Consider the following 21,439-nt stretch of genomic DNA (forward strand, 5'->3'; position numbering starts at 1 on the left):
AAAGAGTAGTCTAACAAATCAAAGACTTGTCATTTATTTGCTTTTAATTTTCCTGCAGAAAGAGTTTTAAGGATTTAATAGTTCAATTTTATTGCACTGTTAAAAAAATATAGAGAGAGAGGAAAAAAAAAAAGAGACAGACATTGCCATCTCTTGTCCTAAAAGAGAAGATAGTTTGGATAACCTCACTTTACAAAGATGCTGTTTACACAACCATGAGATCGTAATCGTTAAGCGCAGGACTGGGCCATTCTGGGCCTTCCTGGTTTGAAACCAATCACATTCTTCATTTCAACATTAAAACAAAAAAATATCATGTCACCTTGGGATGTTGTCACATTACTAGGAGAAGCTAATTTTTTGTTTTTATTTTGCTTTGTCTTTTTTTGGCAGAATTACAAAGAATAATATGTAAAACAGGTCAACTTTCAAATGGAGTTTCCCTGGCAGTTCAGGTGGTAAAGAATCTGCCTGCAATGAGGGAGACCTGGGTTCGATCCCTGGATTGGGAAGATGCCCTGGAGAAGGGAATGGCAACCCACTCCAGTATTCTTGTCTGGAGAATCCATGAACAGAGGAGCCTAGCGTGCTATAGTCCATGGGGTCTCAAAGAGTCTGACACCACTGAGCGACTAACACACACAACTTTCAAATCTGTTTCTTGTGGTTTACTATGTGACTATGTCCAAGATCTTAATATTGTTGATTGCAGCAACTGGGAAACGCTGTACCTTTCTTAAAGTTTTTATAAAAGAATAACGAGCAAAAGATGAGTGTCAAAATCCAACTGGAGGATGCAAAGTTTTAAAGGAGGAGCTAATTTTTATTGAGAGCGTAATCCCCAAACTACTCTGTTCCCTATCACCCCCCTGCTTGATGGAGTGAACCCATTGCATACGTGTCAAGTGGCTGCACGCAGTTGTCCAAACAGGGCCTCAGTCAGCCTTGAGTAAAAAAAAAATAAAGCATCCATGTGCTCTGGGAAAAGCCAGAGGATGCACACTTTGAAGACAGCAAGAGGTGGTAGGTGGAAAGGCTCTAGAGCCATTCTTACCAGTTCTGGCTTATATCTTGATTTTTCAGGGACAAGGACGATAACGTGAACAGCTGCTTACAGATCCCACAAGACCTAGGGGCTCGGTGCTCTCCCCACTAATTTTAGTCTGCTGGAAACCCGGATAAAGTCACTCCTCCTTGAAGGGAGTCCAGCTGCCAGTGTCAATACCAGAGTCTCCTCCCAGCGTGACCTTCACTGCTTCATCAGGGAGACAGGCTCCCCGAGCTGTCACCCTGAACCCGCCCTTCCTCCAAGAGCACCCGCTGCAGTCCCAGCTCCGACATCCACCTGCCTTCATGTGGGTAAGTCCCACCCCACCCCACCCCTGCGCCTATGCGAGGACTTTCCCGATATCAGGTGGAGAGCCAGTTGGCTTTCCACGGCATGCCGCAGGCTTTGAAGGGAAAAGAACACGAATGGCCATGCTTGTGGTTTCCCTAATCTGTGTACCAAAGGCAGCAGGAGCCAGGTGGCCCTGCGTTTGAAATAAAGCAGGTTACTGGTTTCAAAGAGCAGGAAGTGAAAGGCTTCTGCAGGTACAATCCCTCCTCTGTTAAGGGCTGGCCACCCTAACTTGGCTTTCACAATGTGAGAAACCACCGCCATTCCCAGAGATGGCTATGGGGCGCTGGTCCTGCTGAGCTCGTCTGCTCTTCAGCAAGTCTCCTCTCTACCGACGTGAAGGAAAACTAGGGGCCTCGGACTGTGTCTGCACAGTGACCAAAGAAATCTGCTGAAAACTAAAAACAAGTCTCAAATTTAGCTCACTGGTGTCTGTTCTCGAGGTCACACTGGCTGATGATGTCAGCCCAAACAGACAGTCTTCCCTGTTCAAAAAGTCTCCCCATTGCCTACAAAAGGCCATCTATTTTGGGCTTTGCTACAACAGTGTTTGGGGCTGGATGTGCAAGGGCTTCAAAATAAACCAACACACGATACCTTCCTCAATTAGCTTTTACACACCAGGAGCTATTCAAAGAGCTGTTATTGTAAATAAGAAGAAGTCGTAGCTAATGAGTAGAAAATCAGGCACCACATATGTTAAGAAGTATTTTGATGCAACTCCTAGATTAATCCTTACTATAACCTTGGTAGGAGGGCATTGTCATCACCCTATTTTGCAAATGAGGAAACTAGGCTCTCCCAGGGTTCTGGTTATTCTGTCTTTATTTGTGTGTGCTCAATCATGTCCAACTCTTTGCAACCCCCCGGATGGTAGCCTTCTCAGTTCCTCTGTCCATCAGATTTTCCAGGCACCAAGATTGGAGTGGGTTGCCATTTCCTACTCTAGGGGAATCTTCTCGACCCAGGGATTGAACCTGTATCTTCTGTTTCTCCTGCATGGCAGGCAAATTCCCTACTATTGTGCCACCTGGGATTTTCTGTCAGTCTCCCAGCAATTCTCCACCCTTCGGCACCCTGCCCTGTATCCAGGAGGTTAAGCCTTACAGACAGCACGGTCAGTTCCCTTGTGAGCTCACTTTGGCAGCTCCAGAGATCAGGGTGGGAAAAGAGGAGGTCAGAGTGTTCCTCTCCCGCTCATTCCCTTCCTCCTGGGAACCAGATTCCTGCAGTGCTTGCAGCCGCCGTCCCATTGACACAGGGCTCCTGGGCGTGCGCATGCAACTAGGTTCTGCTGCGGTCTTCTCCCCCTCGGTCCCAACAACAGCCATGGCTTTCCTCTGCTGCTGGAGCCTGGGTGCTCTCTGTGCTGGCTTGTCCCCTCCACCCTGTTCTCACTGCCATAAGTCGGCACTCCCATAAAATTTCTTCATCTGAACCAATCAAGGGGAAGGTGAGTCTCTGTCAAGAACGCAACTCATATAGCCAACCAAAGACATGCAGGCCAGAGATTCAGCAGGGGCTGCTGCTGCTGCTGCTAAGTCGCTTCAGTCGTGTCTGACTCTGTGCGACCCCATAGACTGCAGCCTTCCAGGCTCCTCCATCCATGGGATTTTCCAGGCAAGAGTACTGGAGTGGGGTGCCTTTGCCTTCTCCAAGTCTTAGACAGATGATGCCTAAGAAGACCAACATGTAGCCATAGCATGAGTACTGAAATGTAACCAGCACACCAAGCAGAAATTGAATTTGTTATCTTAAGTGACCCGAAAGGAAAGAATGGTGAATGGGCATCAAACAGTAATTTGGATTTACATCCTGGAAAATATTAGAGCCCCACTGGTTAAAATTTCACATATAGTATGCCTTGCTCCTAATGGCTGCAATGGCAAACTAAATTATTTCAGACATTATGTTTTAAGCTAATTAGAATTTTACTTATTCATTCATTCAATCATTTTATTAAGTAAAAATTCATTGAGCCTTTATCCTGAGCCAGGCTGTCTTAGAAGACAGAGGAAAACCATAGGGTCTAGAAGAACAAGCCAGTGGTCCCACTCGTGAGACGCTCTGGGCCACTTGAGGCTGAACATGTAAATATATGGTTACAATGTAAGATATAATTTCAATACAGTTCTCTGAAGACACAGAGTATGAATTTACAATTCTAGCAATGAAGGGTTTAGAAGCCTTCAGAGAAGAGCTGATATTTGAGCTTAAAAGATGAGTAGAATTTGCCAGGAAAGAGGAGAAACCTCATGAAAAGACACTGAATTTGAATATCCAGTCCCCACACTTAACCGCATAAAAGATTACTCCTTACAGAAAAAGAAAGAATCCAATATTCATGGATAAATACAAACATAAGTTGAAATACAAACATGAGTTGAGAACAAAAGGATTTTCCGAAAAGACCTTTTAAAGCTATCGAGATTTGAAAGAAATTTTAATAAGATTCCCATTGAAAAGAGAATATCAAAAAGCTGTTTAAGTCTATTTCAAGGCTGCTTCTCCTTGAGTTAAAGGAAGAAAAAACACTTTTTTCTCTTTTGTTCTTGCTCATGAGATCCAGGATACAAGTTAGAGTACATCAGAGAAGCCCAGCGCCAGCCTCCAGAGACCTTCTGAATTTCACCAGAGAAAATGAGAAACACACAGTTATTTCAAAATGTTTCTAATTTTTCAGTTTCAAATAGTGCCCACATTATACAGGAAATTGCTAGTGCCAAAGCCTGTTTTTCTTTCTAATAATTTTAGATTGCTATATTCTTTTAAGTAGGATTAGAGCAAAGCTTTCCTTTGCTGTGCAGCTTTTTTTTTTCTTTTCTTTTCAGGCTACCATATGTACCAATGTGACAATTTAGCTCTACAACTACTTTATGTTTTAAGGCTTTATATATTACGCTTTCACATATCTATATTCATAGTATACTGATTACTTATATTTCCAAGTATTAATACTTAAAATGAGTAATTGACTCAATGGACATGAGTGTGAGCAAACTCTGGGAGATAGTGAAGGACAGGGAAGCCTGGTGTGCTACAGTCCACGGGGCTGCAAAGGGTCAGACACGACTTAGTGACTGAACAATAACAACGACAACAATCAATACTTTTAACAGGAACAGGAATTTTTTTTTTTTAAGTTTTAAGTGCTGGTAGGCTGCCGTCTATGGGGTCGCACAGAGTCGGACACGACTGAAGCGACTTAGCAGCAGCAGCAGCAGCAGCAGCAGCAGCTATACAAGTACGTTTACTTTATTAAGTGCTGTAAAGATTATTTTTATTGGTTCTTTTTGTTATCATTTTTTTAAATTATGAGAACTAGTTGTGGTTTTTTTTATCATAAAGATTTTAAATCCAACCTTCATGAGAGAAAAATCTGGCTTTGCCCTTAAAACACTGACAGATTTATAGACCTAACAATATTCGTGTTGAAGATGCTAGTTGAATAAATGAGCTGATGGTGCCATATGGGGAGACTGGAAGGGGAGACAAAAAGACTACAACCCTGGCTCCATCTGAACCTGTAACTCTTCCCAAATTCAGTACTGTTAACCCCCTGTATCATGGGTTCCAAAAATTCAACTAACCATGGATCCAAAAATTTTGAAAAAAATCCATAAAGTTCCATGAAGCAAAACTTGAATTTGCCATATATCAGCTACTGTGTACATAGCATTTACATTATATTAAGTATTATAAGTAACCTGGGCTTCCCTGGTGGTTCAGTAGGTAAAGAATCCACCTGCAATGCAAAAGATGCAGGAGATGCAGTTTCCATCCCTGGGTCGGGAAGATCCTGGCTACAGTTCACAGGGTCACAAAGAGTCAGATGGCTGAAGCAACTGAGCACCCATGCTCAGAGATGATTTAAAGTATTGGCAGATTTCATAGGTTATATGCAAAGACTGTGCCATTTTATATAAGGAAGTTGAGCATCCTTGGTATCTGCAGGGGTCCTGGAACCAACCCTCTCTCTACAGATACTAAGGGATGACTGGACTGGGATGACTGGACCAGGAAACTCTTTGCTGCCTCCAAACCAAACCTATGACAAAAGACTTAGGGTTGAACAAAAGTCCTGAGATGGTTTATTCTTGGAAAGCCTGGAAAAAACTTTTTAACAATTCGACTGATTCATTCAACTCATTCAACAAGTTTGAAACATAAGCATTTGCAGTGGTAGTAATAACAATAGGTAATATCAATTCAGAATTTATATTATGCTAGCCCAGGGCTGTGTGCTTTGTACTGATTATTCCACTGAGTCCTGACTACAGCCTGAAATAAGCCCCACTGCATAGAACAGAAAAGCAAGGCACAGAAGTCACATCACTTGCCGATGATCATCCAGCAACTAAACGAACTCTAAACTGAGCCCAAGCCAGTCTGACTCCAGAGTTCCACTTCCTTTGCTCTCTCAGGACCACATGCTGGGGGTGCCCGAAGATACAAATGTGGGCCATTCTCCCACAAGGATCACAATGCTGTAGACTCAAAGACTGTAACAGTAGGTCCTCTAGACTTTACCAATGATAAATCCAGGCCAAGTGAGATGATTTACCCGAAGGCACCCTGACAGGTTGAGAATGCCTGCTTCCCTCCTGCTCTGTGCTGTCTCCTCCATTTCTCTTTCACTCACTACACAAAGCTAGAAACATCCACTTACTGAATAAACTCCTGGATCCGTATTATCACCACAGATATAAGAAAATGGATGGAAATGATTTTTAAATGTGGAAATTTATCTCCTTAGAAATAATTCTCATGGACACCTTTTAAACTGGCAAATTATTGAAGCTACATGTGAGCTTCATGGCCTCGTAAAAAATAAGCACTAAGAGGAATGTTGGGATTCACAAATACACGTTGCTGTATATAAAGTGGGGCTTCCCTGGTGGCTCAGAGGTTAAAGAATCCACCTGCAGTGCTGGAGACCGGGGTTCAGTCCCCGGGTGGGGAAGATCCCCTGGAGAAGGGAACGGCAACCCATTCCAGTATTCTTGCCTGGAGAATCCCATGGATGGATGAGCCTGGTGGGCTACAGTCCATGGAATCTCGAAGAGTCGGACACACCTGAGCGACTAACACACACACACACACACACATAAAATAGTTAACAGCAAGGCCCTACTGCACAGGTAACTACGCTCAGTATCTTGTAATAACCTATAATGGAAAAGAATCTGAAGAAGAATATATATGTGTGGATAACTGAATCCCTTCACTGCACACCTGAAACTAACACGACACTGTAAACCAATTGTACTTTATTAAAAAAAAAAAACCTCAGCACTGAAACCATGTACAGAGTTGGTGTCGGGCCTCTCCCCTCCCCGCCACCCTAGGTTTCCAATTATCTTTCGGTCCCATCTTGTCTCCTGCATGGAGACCACTTAACAGGTCATAACGAAATGACTGCAAGCCTGGAACAAAAGCAAGACAGAATCAAAGGATGTTTTCAGTTGGAGTGATGGCAGTCACTCAACAACCTCCTTATTGTAAGGACGAGAAAATGCCGGTCTGGGAAGCAGTACCACACGGCAGAAGCTGCTGACAGAGTGCAACAGGTGGGGCAGAAGTCACAACTGTGTTCCTTAATGGCACACACTCGCATCCCGGTTAACCCCTCTGAATCTCAGTCTCCTTGCCTGCGAAGTGGAGATAACCATAGTTCCTCTTTTTTTGGTTTCTTGAATTAACATGTATGAAGTTCACTACACAGTATGCACTCAGTAAACACAGTGACAATTAGCACAATACGGCACCCCACTCCAGTACTCTTGCCTGGAAAACCCCATGGACAGAGGAGCCTGGTGGGCTGCAGTCCATGGGGTCTCGGAGAGTCGGCCACGACTGAGTGACTTAGCAGCAGCAGCAGCAGCAGGCCTAGTTCTGCCCTCTCCATTCTTCACTGTTCGCCTTGTTTACACAGTAGAGGAACCCAATGCCATGCTTGCTGACGATCTGCTCAGGGCTTCGTCCTCTGAGCTTCAGCAGAAATTCTACCACCTCTTAGGAGGCTTCAGCACCTGCCAGAGTGGGAATTAACAATTCCCTCTTCCATGCTCTGTAGCTGTAGTCTGATCCAGCCTACATCTCACTTTCTCCTGTGTTTGATTTTGTTTTGGTTATATCCAAAGCATCAGTTCCTTGAGATGAGGGATATTTGCTTTCTCCCTCCCTTCCTCTATTCCCAGGTGGCTCAGTGGTAAAGAATCTGCCTGCCAGTGCAGGAGATGCAAGAGATGCGGGTTTGGCCCTTAGGTTGGGAAGATCCCCTGGAGAAGGAAATGTATTCTTTCCTTCTTAGAAGGAAATGCATTTCTAAGAAGGAAAAGAATTCTCCAGTATTCTTGCCTGAGAAATCCCCTGGACAGAGGAGCCTGGAGGGCTAACAGTCCATGGGGTCACAAGAGAACTGGACACAACTTAGCAACTCAACAGCAACTCTTTTATCACAGCCCCCATACAGTTACCTTATACAGACTGGGCACTCGCTAAATGTGTGGGCTTTGTTCTGAATGCATTTTTAACAACTCAGCTGCCATACTCATGAAAAGTATTTGAGAATTATGATTATGGAGTTGATCTGAGTTCTTAAACAATGTGGGTTTTGGATTTTCTGATGGTATTCTTTTTTCAGATGGGGAGTGGGGCAAATATAAAAACAAATATCTAGGTTCACAACTGCTACACAGGGCATTTCTCTTTGAATTAAAGTCCTCTGCAGATCTGCTGTTGCTGCTGTCCATGTGGCAATCACAGCAACAACCTTAGAGCCTGGTAGCATCCTCCCGTTTTACTATCGACAGCTCCTGGAAACAAGAGAAGGGGGTGGAGCCTGTTCAAACATGGTGAGTCCCATCTGGGCAGGGGCAGGAGGCCTGAGGCTGGTTCTGGGAGAGGAGACAGGAGAGGGAGATGCTCTCGGGTCCTTCTGTGCCTCAGTTTCCCTCTTGGAATGACGGGAATAAAATTATTCTGTTCTCTAAGATGCTACCTCCCCAAACTGGTGACAATGGAATTTCAAAAACTGCCAGGACAGGGATTTCCCTGGTGGCCCAGTAGCTAAGACTCCACACTCCCAGTGAAGGAGGCCTGGGTTCGATCCCTGGTCAGGGAACTAGATCCCACATGTCATAACTAAGAGCTCACATGTCTAAACTAAAGGTCCATCATGCCACAACGAAGAGCAAAGTTACTGTGTGCTGCAACTGAAACCCAGCACAGCCAAATATCTATCCATATATATACACATACATACATATATATATATATTTTTTTTTTTAACTGTCAAAGCAAATGAGCAGTGAATATCAAATTCAACTGAGGTGGTCCTAAAGTACAGAGCTCCAAAGCAGAGGGAAGGCATCATCTTTGTGCATAACAGACACAACAAGAGCTAATATTCAGGAAGGGTTTACTATGTGTCAGGCCACGTGCTAAGCATTTCCTGTGTTTTAATTGATTCAGTCCTTCAAACAATACTATGAGGTAGTCACCATTTTACAAAAGAGGAAACTGAGGTGCAGAAAAGTTAAGCCAAAAGCTACAGAACTGGTAAGTGGCAGAGCCTGAACTAGTACTCATATAGTTGAATGTTACTGGCATGCTCTTAATTACGTTCCTGGATTGCCTTCCTGTGGCCATCTCTTTTAAAATTTTTTTTTAATTTTTTAAAATTTATTTATTTTTAATTGAAGGATAATTACAATGTTGTGTTGGTTTCTGCCATACATCAACATGGATCAGCCACAGGTATACATATGTCCGCTCCCTCTTGAGCCTCCCTCCCACCTCCCACCCCATCCCGCCCCTCTGGGTACCACAGAACCCCAGTTTGAGTTCCCCGGGACTGCTCACAGTGCGTTGCATTAATAGGTGTTTTGTAAGTCTCTCCCTTCTTTTTTTCCTTCTAATTCCTTCCCTGGTTCTTCTACTAAGTCAGGTGTTTGACTATTAATGGTGTTTCTCTAGTTGGGAGCTATAGACCCTTGGAGACCCATAATTTAATTTTTTCATAGTTATGATTTTAAAAAATGAACATAAACACATTCTGGGGCACTGGGATAACCGCCTGATACCAAGGATTGCCTTGTGATCTCAGGGCCTCTGTGAGCTCTGCCTTGACACCAGCAGTCACCACCCTTCTCACTACACTAGTAAGAAAGGGAAAGCACAAAGGTAATCTCGAATGATATATGCAACTCAAGTGAAAATCAACTATTACAATAACATAGGCTGTGAACAGAGGAGATGTAGCTGGAAGGGAGGAAAGAGGTAAGAAAACTGAGTCAATATAGGGCACTGGCCACACCATCAGATGGGGAGAGCCATGCAGACCCCGAAAGTACTCACTTCCGGGCCAGAGATACATAATGCTTGCAGCAGCTGAGTGCAGGTGTGCTAAGTCACTTCCGTCTGTCCCACTCTTTGCCACCCTATGGACTGCAGCCCACCAGTCTCCTCTGTCTAGGGGCTTTTCCAGGCAAGAATCCTGGAGTGGGTTGCCACACCGTCCTCGAGGGGATCTTCCTGACCCAGGGATCCAATCCAGAGTCTCTTATGCCTCCTGAGTTGGTAGGCGAGTTCTATTGAGTAAACATCAGTAATTTAAATTTTATAGTTCTGGGAGAAGAACTTTATATTTGATTTACAAATTTATTTTTGCTTTATTCCTGGCTTGTTCAAAAGCTATAACACAAGTTTATATCTGGTTTTATATTTACAACTAGCAATGCAACATTTTGAAAGAAAATAATTTAAGCCAAGCCTGGGGAGGCTGAAGAAACTTTTGCCTTTAACACAGTGCCCTGACATTTGAGAATCACCAACAGTGACAAACACATCGATGACAAATGTGAACACCCTGGGTCTGTCATTAACACACGTGTGAAATAGCCTGTGAGACCCCCCTCTTTTTGACAGCAGGCTTTGGTGGGAGAAATTCTTTCTCTGGTGGCTCAGACAGTAGAGAATCCGCCTGCAATGCAGGAGACACAGGAGATGAGGGTTCGATCCCTGGGTCAGGAAGATCCCCTGGAGGAGGGCATGGCAACCCACTCCAGTATTCTTGCCTGGAGAATCCCATGGACAGAGGTGCCTGGGGGGCTACAGTGCATGGGGTCGCAGAGAGTCGGACACTGACTGAGGAATGACTGAGGAACTAACACATGGGTGGTAGAAAGGACAGGCAGGCGAAATGGCTTCATAGAAGAAAAAATGTGACCTTAGTGCATTGGGGCAAGTCATTCAACTGAGAAAAGTCTCCTCCTGGGCCTTACCTGTCAGAGGGTAATCAGTACCTTCTCCAGCTGCACTGTGGGTCCCTTGCAGTGACTCAGGGAAGCTGACCCACTGAGCGAGGAGGTGGCTCCACCCGCTGGCGCCCCGATAAAGAGCCGAGGCCGGTGGGCTTCCCAACCAGCCGGTCCCTCGAAGCTGCCTCGCCCCAGCTGCGCTCCGGGCCCCGCGCCCCGCTCTGGGTGCGGCCGGAGGGGATGCAAAGCCTGGGCGGTCATGCCACCCGGAGGCAGGTTTCCGCCCCTGGGGGGTCCCCAGAGGCTGGGTGAAGCGGGAAGGAGCTCAGGCATCACCTAAAGACTGAAAACTCTCAAAAGTGCATGTGGGGTGAGGAGCGCACAGGGTTTGCCTCCAACTTTGCAAACTCGCGGAGGGGTTCCGCGCGCACCAGATGTGGCCCAGAGCCCCAACGCTAGGCTGTCGACTTTGCGGGGGCTGGTTTTTCCGAGCAGGAGGCCGCCGGCCGGCAGCAGAGGCCCTGGGCTCGTTCCGGCCGGGGGCTCCCCGGGAGCCAGCGCGGGCTGGCGCGGCGAGGCCGGGACAGGCGAGCGCTGGGGGCCACCTGCGCAGAGCCGCGCGCCGCGGTCCTGCAGCCCCGAGCCAGGCTCGGGCCGCGGGGGCGGCAGAGGCGGGGCCGCGGGCGGGGGGCGGGCCGCGGGCGGCGGAGGCGCGGCGTCCCCGAGGCCGGAGGCGGGGCAGGCCGGCTCGGGAGGCGCGGGGGGCGGATCCGTCGGCCGCCGGCCCAGCTCCCCGGCCCTCCCGCCCCGCTCGCACTCGGTCGCGCCGCCGAGCCGGCATGGGAGCTGCGCGCGCCCTCCCGGCGCCCACACCTGTCTGAGCGGCGCGGCGAGCCGGGGCCCGGCGGGCGACCCGGCACTGGTGAGTGCGGGCGCGGGCGAGGGGCGCCGGCCCGGGGCGGAGGGTACCGGACAAAGGGAGGGCCGCTGCGCTCAAGGCAGGGGCACTGAGGGCTGCGGGGGCCCCGGAGACCTCTCTTCGGCGGCCCCGGAGACCTTGCTTCGGCCACCCTCGGCGCTCGAGGGCTGGGACCCGCGGCCTGCGGGAGCTCCGCGGAGACTCGGGACCCGCAGGGCGTTTGGATTTCCACGGTGTCACCCGCGGATCGAGTGGGGAAAAGCAAGTTTTCGCAGCTACCATCTCGGATGCTGGGTGGGAATAGAAAAGAAGCCTGCGCACGCTCGCGCGCGCGCGCACACACACAATTACTTTTTCCCTTGAGTTTTGCAGCAAGGTCTGCAAGTTAATTTTTTACCCTGGGCATGTAACTGTGAACACACCTTGGCAAGCAAGGAGAGGACAGCAAACAGGTCGGGGAAAAGGCTCTCTTCTCTGGCTCTGTGACTGATGGCCCTGCGCTGCGCTAGGAGCCACTGTCCGTGAACTAGCAACAGTTCTTGGAAGCAAATCTTTCCTCTTCAGCGTGTGGACATTCTTCGTGGGTTCATTTTTAAATAAAAGCTGAAAGAATTAAAAAAAAATGTTTTAGAAGAGCGAGAAGAATATTAGATGAAGGATAACTCCCACTCCCCTTTGGAATACAAATTAGGTTTGCTTTCAAACATCCCATGAGAAAGCAGCTGATAAAAAGTCCTGTTTGTTTTATTGCCTTTTGGGTGACACCCGCGAGACTTCAGAAATAGCGCCTAGCTGGTGGAAAGCTCCTGGTTGTTCCTGGTATCCCTGTTGGCTAGGGCTGCCTTCTCTTAGTTCCTGAAACTGAACTTGAGTGGTCCCTGTGCTGCTCCTTAGGAGGAGATCCGCGAATGATTGGCGCAGATTGGCCAGTGTCAGAATCATTTTGAGGAAGCCCTGTGATAAACAGTTGAATTTGTGGTTTGAAGTCAGCTGTGGCCAAAAGCTGAAAGCCAAATTAATACCAAGCTATTTACTACACTTGGTTCAGAATCATACTTGTGCATAGAGCATTTAAAATAGACCTTATAGGTGCACCTCTCAAGAGCTCTGTTAGACAGGAGTGGATTGGAGGTAGAGTGGAGAAGCAGAAACTGCCACAAAAGCCACTATATGTACTTGTGAAAGCATTTGTGATCATATGCACACCATCTGCATTTGAATAAGTTTTTTCACTTGTGTTTTTCCCACTTAAATAAACTCAGGTGATAACTTGTCATACTTTCCCATGCCTGAACTGGAACAGAAGCGTTTTTCCAAGGTAATTAATATGGACCTCATTTTTGTAACACTGACAACTTATTCAGGTAGATAGTGAATGTGGGTGCATTCTTCTGTCTGTAGTATAAGTGCCAAAGTTCCCATTAGCGGGTCTGAGAACATTACCGGCCCCTGTCTGCAGTGTTTAAGAGTCTCAGGTTCTCCTGAACATCTTTTCTCATAGCTCCCTTAGGACGGAATCCACCGGCCATTATTCATGCATAACTCTCCCTGACCCTAGGGAATTCCTTTCTCAGGGTCTCACCATTGACCGTTTTCTACTATTCTTGTTCTGCTGCCAGGTTTGTCCCAGGCTCACTGGGGTGGTTCATTTTGCCTGAAATCTGATAGAGACGAAGTTAAACGTCGTTTGACCACAAGATTATGTTTAAGGTGGCTGGGCTTGTAAATACCCTGCATTTCTTTCCTGTACAAGACTGTAATTCTTAAACCATTATGTGATTAGGTTTGTTTCCCTTTAACAGGTTCAGTGCCTCAGGAAAACGAGAGCATGCCTGGCTGCGGAGTGTTACCAGAGCTTTGTTCATTTTTAGCTATTTGCTTTAGGAATTAGCATGGTTTTACTGTTCAGTATCCCTGGTCACAGAGTCCATGGAAAAACTCTCTGCCATCCTTCCGAACGTCATCCAGACCTGTTATCCTCACAAACTTGCCTGCTCTTTCTTTCTGTCATTACTGTTTATAGTGGTCCCAGGAATTCAGATGTTGTACAACAAAGAACCTATACCCTGAGGATTAGATCTTCCCTGCCAACACTTGTTTGCTATAGGAGTTATATCACAGCTCCCGAGTATTTGCCCTCTGGAGGAGATGTGTGTTGTTGGAGTTTTCAAGGTGCAGAACTGGGAGAGCGTCTCTGCCCACAGCCTCCAGGCAGCACTGTGGTGTGCACAGCTGATCACAAGCACCGAGCAGTGTCCCCTCCCTGTGAGGTTATCAGCGCACTTACCAAGTGGCAGCATCTTCATAACGTCCATATATTTTTAGACAGTGAACAGCAGGACAGGGGCTCATGGTGAATGATGGAACATGGAAAGTGTAGCCCTCTTGTGAGTCAGATATACAGAGCTGGAAAAGGAATACTGTTTCCATATTACTAAGCACGGCCAGAAAATATTTGCTTACCTTCATTTTCCATTCTGCTTTGTCATTTAGATCAAGTGGTACATGAATATACTCAGTTGGGAACGTTCAAAGATAATTCTGTATCTAAGGACTCCTTATCCAGTAAAGGCTTAGTCCTAGAAATGAAATGTTACAGACCTGAATTTTCCTCATCCAGAGTTAGATACAAGGATGAGATTTGGAAATCTTCATTCTTTTTTAAGGTGTGAGTTTTCCAGACAGTTCTATGAGGATAAAGTGAGCCATTAGTAAAGGCAAGAGAGAATTAAAAATTATGTTCCCATGATTTACCTTTCCAGTAGTGAGATTATGAATGTGTTCATCTTAGAGTGTTTATGTTTAAATAAATGAAATGGGTGTAGTGAAGGTTTACCTAGAGTTTATAAAAATGGAAACAATAATTGTCTCCTGGGGAATTATTCCAGTATCAGGTGAATGGAGAAATTAATGCAGAATCACCAAGCTAATTCTAAAGTATTTTATTAATAGGGCAGGGGTCAGGGCAAGGTGTGAATGCCTTAGGAAAGGCCCCGAGTGGAGGTAGCTTGTCGTCTGTCCCCCATCACCACCGTGCACACACACCCTCACTCACCCCCTCTGCAAACTTTTCTAAGAGCTTTCTCACCTAGCCATCCTCCACTCATCCTTGAAAGCTGCCCTCTGCTGGAGGCCTTTGTTTCCTTTGCAAACAGATAAGGGGAATCTTGTCATCCAGACAGGCTAGAGACTAGCATGATAAATTTTCCTTTTCGTTTCCCCTTGTACCTCCACCTTTCACAATTCTTTGAGTAAAAGTTCCTGGGGGGGAAAAAAAGGCTCCTGGAAAAACCAGACCTAGAAGACTAAGAGATCATTGTTCAGAACAATTTCTAAACCATCCTAAATACACATTTGGTAAGGGAGTGAGCAACTTATGAAGTTGTAACTTTAATACCATTGTCAGTTTAAACCCAGGGGGGACCTGAGAACACATCACTTTATCTTCCAGCTTCTGATCAGGTATTTAAAAACCAAATCAATTCGGAATAATTTGACCTGCATTAATTTTTAAATTTAAATCACAGTTTCTTTTAACATATAGTTCTGTGGGGACTTCCCTGGCGGTCCAATGGTTAAGAGTTCACACTTCCAATTCAATGGGCACAGGTTCAATTCCTGGTCAGGGAACTAAGATCTTACTTGCTGCGTGGCCAAAAAAATGAAATGGAACAAAATAGAATAAAATAATAAAATATTTGTAGCTTTCAGTGTTACATAGAAACTTTAATGAAGATATAAAAAGTTCTCAGAATAAGGTCTTACCGCACAAACAAATGAATAGAGTTGAAATTGTATAGGGAACTTGTAACTGAGATTTCAAACTAATAGAATTAGTCTTTAGAGGTAACTGAAAAGCTTATTTTTAAGGAATTAGAGCTTTACTCAGCACTGTTGGTTCAGCAGTTTTACTTACACGTGGCTAACTTCTCCTTGTGGTGGTGGTTATTCAGTCCCCCAGTCATGTCCAACTCTTTGTGACCCCATGGACTGCAGCGCGCAAGGCCTCCCTGTCCATCATCAACTCCCGGAGTTTACTCAAACTCATGTCCATCAAGTTGGTGATGCCATCCAGCCATCTCATCCTCTGTCACTCCCTTCTCCTCCTGCCTTCAATCTTTCCCAGCATCAGGGTCTTTTCCAATGAGTCAACTCTTCGCATCAGGTGGCCAAAATATTGGAGCTTCAGCTTCAACATCAGTCCTTCCAATGAACACCCAGGACTGATCTCCTTTAGGATGGACTGGTTGGATCTCCTTGCAGTCCAAGGGGCTCTCAAGAGTCTTCTCCAACACCAGACTCTTGCTGAGGTGCTCCTCCTGTTGCTGAGCACAGGCTATTGGTGCTCAGGCTTCAGTGGTTGGCGGCTTGCGGGCCCTTAGAGCACAGGCTCAATAGTCGTGGCTCAGGGCCTTAGCCTCTCGACTTGTGGCATCTTCCCGGACCAGGGATGAAACCCACATCCCCTGCATTGGCAGGCAGATTCTTAACCACTGGACCACCAGGGAAGTCTGAAAGTATTTTTTAAACAGGGGTTTACTATACAGGCAAAGCGCTTGGAAAGGTGAAATAGGGATCAATTTTGCCTGAGAGGGGGTTAATTCATTAAGACATGCTTCCTGGATGGATTTTTAAAGGTTTATCTGAAGTAGTTTCAGACTTTTCCTGCTATTGTCTTCCCTGACACCCTTGCAAGTGGCTGGTTTCAGTGTTTGGGTGAATGGGTAGAGCTAAAGGCATGTGCCACTGGAACAGTCCCGCTGCAGTAAGTAATTTGCACCCGGTACTCCTAGGATCCAGTTAACATGTACGTTTCAGACTTGGGATTTGAAAATGAATGTTCCAGTTGATAATATGCGCGTATATTAACTCTCGTGTTCCTCCTGCCCCTGGAAAATGTCGACTGCTTATGATAACACAGAAGATCGTACTGTCTCATCTCCTCCTTTCTCTTCCCCAGCAATCATATTTTGAAAACGGGAATACCTGGCAGCTGGACCTTTGTGTTTTCTACCTTGAGATAAGCCTCAGTAAACTTGGCTTAAGGCTTGTGTTGCTCAGTGTTAGCATGCCTTAATGTCCTCCTGTGTTATAGTGAGAGGGAGGAGAGGGTAGTGTGTAGGGGTCCAGGAGGCAGCCCTGTGGGAAGCACATGATTCCTCCAGTTTTCCAGTTTTAGGTAAGAAAGCAAAAATCACCCAAAAATTGCTCACAGGTGTATATTCTCAAAGAGGAAGCTTGAGAATAGGAAAACAGTTGCTTTCGAACTCTCACTCCACCTAGCTCGCACCCGCCTCTTAAGACCTAATCCCTCCTTGTCCTTGTTTTGGGATCCTTGCTTGTGAATGAATTAACCTACTTGCTAAGTCAGCTTCTCTTGAACAGAAGATTCGGAGCCAGTCAGAGCCAACTAATGCTTCAGTTCAGTTCAGTCGCTTAGTCATGTCCAACTCTGTGATCCCCCTGGACTGTATGTAGCCCACCAGGCTCCTCTGTCCATGGGACTCTCCAGGCAAGGAGGCTGGAGTGGGTTGCCATGCCCTCCTCCAGGGGATCTTCCCAACCCAGGGGTGGAACCTGGGTCTCCCACATTGCAGGCAGATTCTTTACCGTCTGAGCCACCAAGGAAGCCCCCTTGCTGAGCTAAGGGTAATTCCTAAAGCGACTTATACTGCTTCCTGTCTCCGTATCCTTGCTCCCTTTCTCTAAGTGTCCCCTTTAGTTTGTTTTAGCTTATTTCTGTTCAGCTTTATCACCCCTCTCAAGCATCACCTCCCTTGGAATGCCTCCCTTGTTCTTCTCCCCACCACGGGATTTCATGCCCTTTCTCTGAACCACCACATCCTCCATGTACGTATCTGTCATTGGCATTCATCGTGCAGCATTCAAAAAATGTGTTTTTTGAGCCACACTAACATTAATTCATTCATTCATTTACTCTTCCATGAATAAACCTTTGTGGAATGCTAGCATAGGCCCAATCTCAAGGCCTTTAGACTAGCTGGGAACACAAATGCACAGACCTGAAAAAGCAACCAACAGTAATAGTCACAATGTGTTATTTGATGCAAATTTAAAGCTTTCAGTCTTTGACAAAGACCCTGACACGTCCCACTCTTTGCAACCCTGTGGACTATAGCCTTCCAGGCTCCTCTGTCCAAGGGATTCCCCAGGCAAGAATCCTGGAGTGGGTAGCCATTTCATTCTCCAGGGGATCTTCCTGACCCAGGGTCTCCTGCATTGCAGGCAAATTCTTTACCAACTGAGTCACCAGGGAAGCCCAACGCCCTGGTCTTATACAATAAAATCCAAGGGAGGAGGGAGTGTTTCCTTTGCTAGAGGCCTGTCTACTTTGGAAGTAAACTTATAATAGTTATGATGGTTCTAAATTCAAAACAAAACAAAATTAAAAAGTCCCACACCTTCTTCTGAATCACTCACCATTTAGAAGCAATCTGCGTCCCATCAAGTGTGGCACTGTGGAGCCATCCCTCTTTGATGCCTTGGTCACTCAATAAACTGTGTAATTTGAATTCACCCCGAAGATGAGCAAGTTACTCTGAACATTTCCAAGTACAGGCTATAATGAGATTGAGAGGGAGGAAGAAAGGAGAGAAGTTCAGGGGGACCAGGAGGGTAGCAGAGGATGAAGGTGTAGAATTGAGCATAAAGAATGGCCCGAAATTACATGGGTATCAGGGCCGGTCAAGCAATTCATCTGGGAATTAATGGCCCCATGCACCCACCCTCTGCGGGTCATCCTTAGGGTCCTCTGAAACACCAAGGAGAACAAATACCCAGTTTCATGCTGGGTATCCAGCCCCAGGAAGAAACAAGGTCAAGCCCTTGTGTTGTGAGACCATTTCCGGGGATTCCTCTGCACACCCCAATTCCTGAAGAAGTTTCACAGCTCCAGACAATGCCAGGCATGCCCCTGGACGGCTTCTGCTGACCCTCACCCTCCTCACCCGCTTGTCTTTGTTCCTGCAGGGTGGTGCTCAGCATGGCGGGGACTCCAGGGCACCCCATCTTCCTCCTCCTCCTCCTCTGTGCTGTTGGGCAGGTGAGCCCCTACAGCACCCACTGGAAGCCCACCTGGCCAGCCTACCGCCTCCCCGTGGTCCTGCCCCAGTCCACTTTCAACTTGGCCAAGCCAGACTTTGGAGCTGAAGCCAAGCTGGAAGTGTCCTCCTCGTGTGGACCCCAGTGTCATAAGGGAACCCCACTGCCCACTTATGAAGAAGCCAAGCAGTACCTGTCCTACGAGACCCTCTATGCCAACGGCAGCCGCACCGAGACGCAGGTGGGCATCTACGTCCTCAGAAGTGGCGAGGGGCAGCCTTCCGGGAAGTCTCGGAGGAAGCGGCAGATTTACGGCTACGACAGCAGGTTCAGCATCTTTGGGAAGGATTTCCTGCTCAACTACCCCTTCTCAACCTCCGTGAAGCTATCCACGGGCTGCACCGGCACCCTGGTGGCCGAGAAGCACGTGCTCACAGCTGCCCACTGCATTCACGACGGCAAGACCTACGTGAAAGGAACCCAGAAGCTCCGGGTAGGCTTCCTGAAGCCCAAGTTTAAAGACGGCCGAGGGGCCAATGACTCGCGCTCAGCCCTGCCGGAGAAGATGAAATTCCAGTGGATCCGGGTGAAACGCACCCACGTCCCCAAGGGTTGGATCAAGGGCAACGCCAACGACATCGGCATGGATTATGACTACGCCCTCCTGGAGCTCAAAAAGCCCCACAAGAGAAAGTTCATGAAGATCGGGGTGAGCCCGCCTGCCAAGCAGCTGCCGGGGGGCAGGATCCACTTCTCGGGTTATGACAACGACCGACCCGGCAACCTAGTGTACCGCTTCTGTGACGTCCAGGATGAGACCTACGACCTGCTCTACCAGCAGTGCGATGCCCAGCCCGGTGCCAGCGGGTCCGGGGTCTACGTGAGGATGTGGAAGAGACAGCAGCAGAAGTGGGAGCGGAAAATTATCGGCATCTTTTCTGGGCACCAGTGGGTAGACGTGAATGGTTCGCCACAGGATTTCAACGTGGCCGTTAGAATCACCCCTCTCAAATATGCCCAGATTTGCTATTGGATTAAAGGAAACTACGTGGATTGTAGGGAGGGATGATGTGGGCAGGTTCCTCCCTGGCTGCTCTTAAGAGTCTTCATGTACTTATTTTAGGAAAGGCCAAATGTTGTCATTGGGGTGTGTGTGTGAGTGTGCGTGTGTGTGTGTATGTGTGTGAAATGTGTTATAATACCTTTTACCTAATTTTTTAAAATTGCAAGATGACCGGCAGTGTTATTTGAAAACTGGTTGGTGTGTCATATATCATTCAAGCAGTTTGAAGGCATACTTTTGCATAGACATGAAATACATGCTGATGTTTGGGGCAATAGGGAAGACTTAATGGTTAAGTTAATCTTTCACCTTTTGAGAACTTTGATTTTTATTTCACCTGAATTTGTTTCCAAAGTTGACATTAAATATGTGGCATATGGGAGGCATAAACTCTGACGCGTGTGTATGTGTGTATTTTCTCCTGAGAGTCAACTTGTTTTGTTTTATTAGTACCTAATCATTCATGTTTCCAGATGTTCCCCACCACATACAACTCGTAGGAACTTTTACGATACTTTTGAGACAGGTGGTTATAATGTTTTGGATTTGGGGGCATTTGCACAGTAGTCCTGGATCAGTAAGATAACTTATATTGGTACACATGTAAAAGAATCCACCTGCAATGCGGGAGACCTGAGTTCGATCCCTGGGTCAGGAAGATCCCCTGGAGGAGGGCATGGCAACCCACTGTAGTATTCTTGTGTGGAGAATCCCCACGGACAGAGGAGCCTAGGGGGGGCTACAGTCCATAGGGTTGCAAAGAGTCAGACATGACTGAGCAGCCAAGTACACACAAGCACAGACGCAATTATATCCTACAGTAAGTTGGTATCCCAGGCATCTTTCAGTTTTGAAATAGCTTCTCTTTTGAAAACCATTGCTGTGTTTTTTGGGAAGATTTCGCATGTGGCAGTGCCAGGCCTGCAGTTGCACCAGAGTAGGCAAGATTGTTTATGCCAATCCTTCCATTTAACAGGATTTCACTCACATTTCTCGAACTAGCTTTTCCAGAAGACAATAATCAGGGCCTAATTAGAACAGGCTGTATTGCTTCCCCGCTAACAGTTGTGGTCACACTAAAAACAATCATTGTATTTTACCCCTGGAGTGTAGCACATCTCATGTTTTATCATTTAGATGGAGTAATTTAAAATGAATTAAATTCCAGAAAACAATGGACGCATTGCTTGGCAGATGTCACAACAGAATAACCACTTGTTTGGAGCCTGGCACAGTCATCCAGCCTAATCAAAATTATTCGGCATAGTTGTCAGTGAGCTTTTGGGGAGCTGTGGACTTGTGCAATTTAGAAACTTTCCTCTCTTACTTCACTTGTTTTATAGTAAAAATATTTGGAAAATGCTTTAAGAAAAATCAACATGGCTTCTTTTCCATTAGCTTTTAAAAGGCCTCTTTTACTAGAATTCTCCAGGCTACAGGCATATATAATCTAGAATAAAATTGGGAATGTGAAATGGATCGGAATCATCACTTCAGTTGATGTCTTTATGAATGTTTCATCAATATAATCATCACAGTATAGAAAGAAAAGAATTTGACTTATTTTGGGTTTCCATTCTATGCCTCTCAGCCTGAGCAGTTCTTTCTAAATGTATCAATAGAGGGAGAAAAGCAAATGAATTGCAAGGCAGATATATGGTGAGTTTGCACCCCTGGCAGTTCCAGCCTGCACTGTGACTTTTTTGTGGGAGGACATTGAGATACAGTGCTGC

General features: G+C 46.4%; 2 protein-coding genes across 4 annotated transcripts in view; one reads left to right on the top strand and one right to left on the bottom strand.

Annotated features, from left to right (window-relative positions):
* Positions 1 to 12,214, bottom strand: part of LOC147342555 (uncharacterized) — a 61,271-nt gene extending 49,057 nt beyond the window's left edge. Inside the window, exon 1 of the mRNA XM_086384735.1 lies at positions 10,687 to 12,214. Within this exon, the coding sequence (XP_086240861.1) occupies positions 10,988 to 11,863 (876 nt within the window). The 5' untranslated portion in view covers positions 11,864 to 12,214 and the 3' untranslated portion in view covers positions 10,687 to 10,987. The remainder of the gene's footprint in view (positions 1 to 10,686) is intronic.
* On the top strand, positions 1,187 to 20,102 carry PRSS23 (serine protease 23). 3 transcript variants are annotated; one of them, XM_086384734.1, is made up of 3 exons: positions 11,476 to 11,584; positions 12,844 to 12,899; positions 18,572 to 20,102. In XM_086384734.1, the coding sequence occupies exon 3, from the start codon at positions 18,585 to 18,587 to the stop codon at positions 19,710 to 19,712; it is 1,128 nt and encodes a 375-aa protein (XP_086240860.1). In that variant the 5' UTR covers positions 11,476 to 11,584; positions 12,844 to 12,899; positions 18,572 to 18,584; the 3' UTR covers positions 19,713 to 20,102. The 3 variants fall into 3 exon arrangements, with proteins under 3 accessions (XP_086240859.1, XP_086240860.1, XP_086240858.1); XM_086384733.1 differs by lacking the exons at positions 11,476 to 11,584; positions 12,844 to 12,899 and adding an exon at positions 1,187 to 1,359; XM_086384732.1 differs by lacking the exon at positions 12,844 to 12,899.
* Positions 20,103 to 21,439: the final 1,337 nt, after the last annotated feature.

Source organism: Bos grunniens, chromosome 29 (assembly GCF_055505025.1).
Source record: "Bos grunniens cultivar Pamir isolate PY7600 chromosome 29, Bosgru_T2T1.0, whole genome shotgun sequence".
NCBI lineage: Eukaryota > Metazoa > Chordata > Mammalia > Artiodactyla > Bovidae > Bos > Bos grunniens.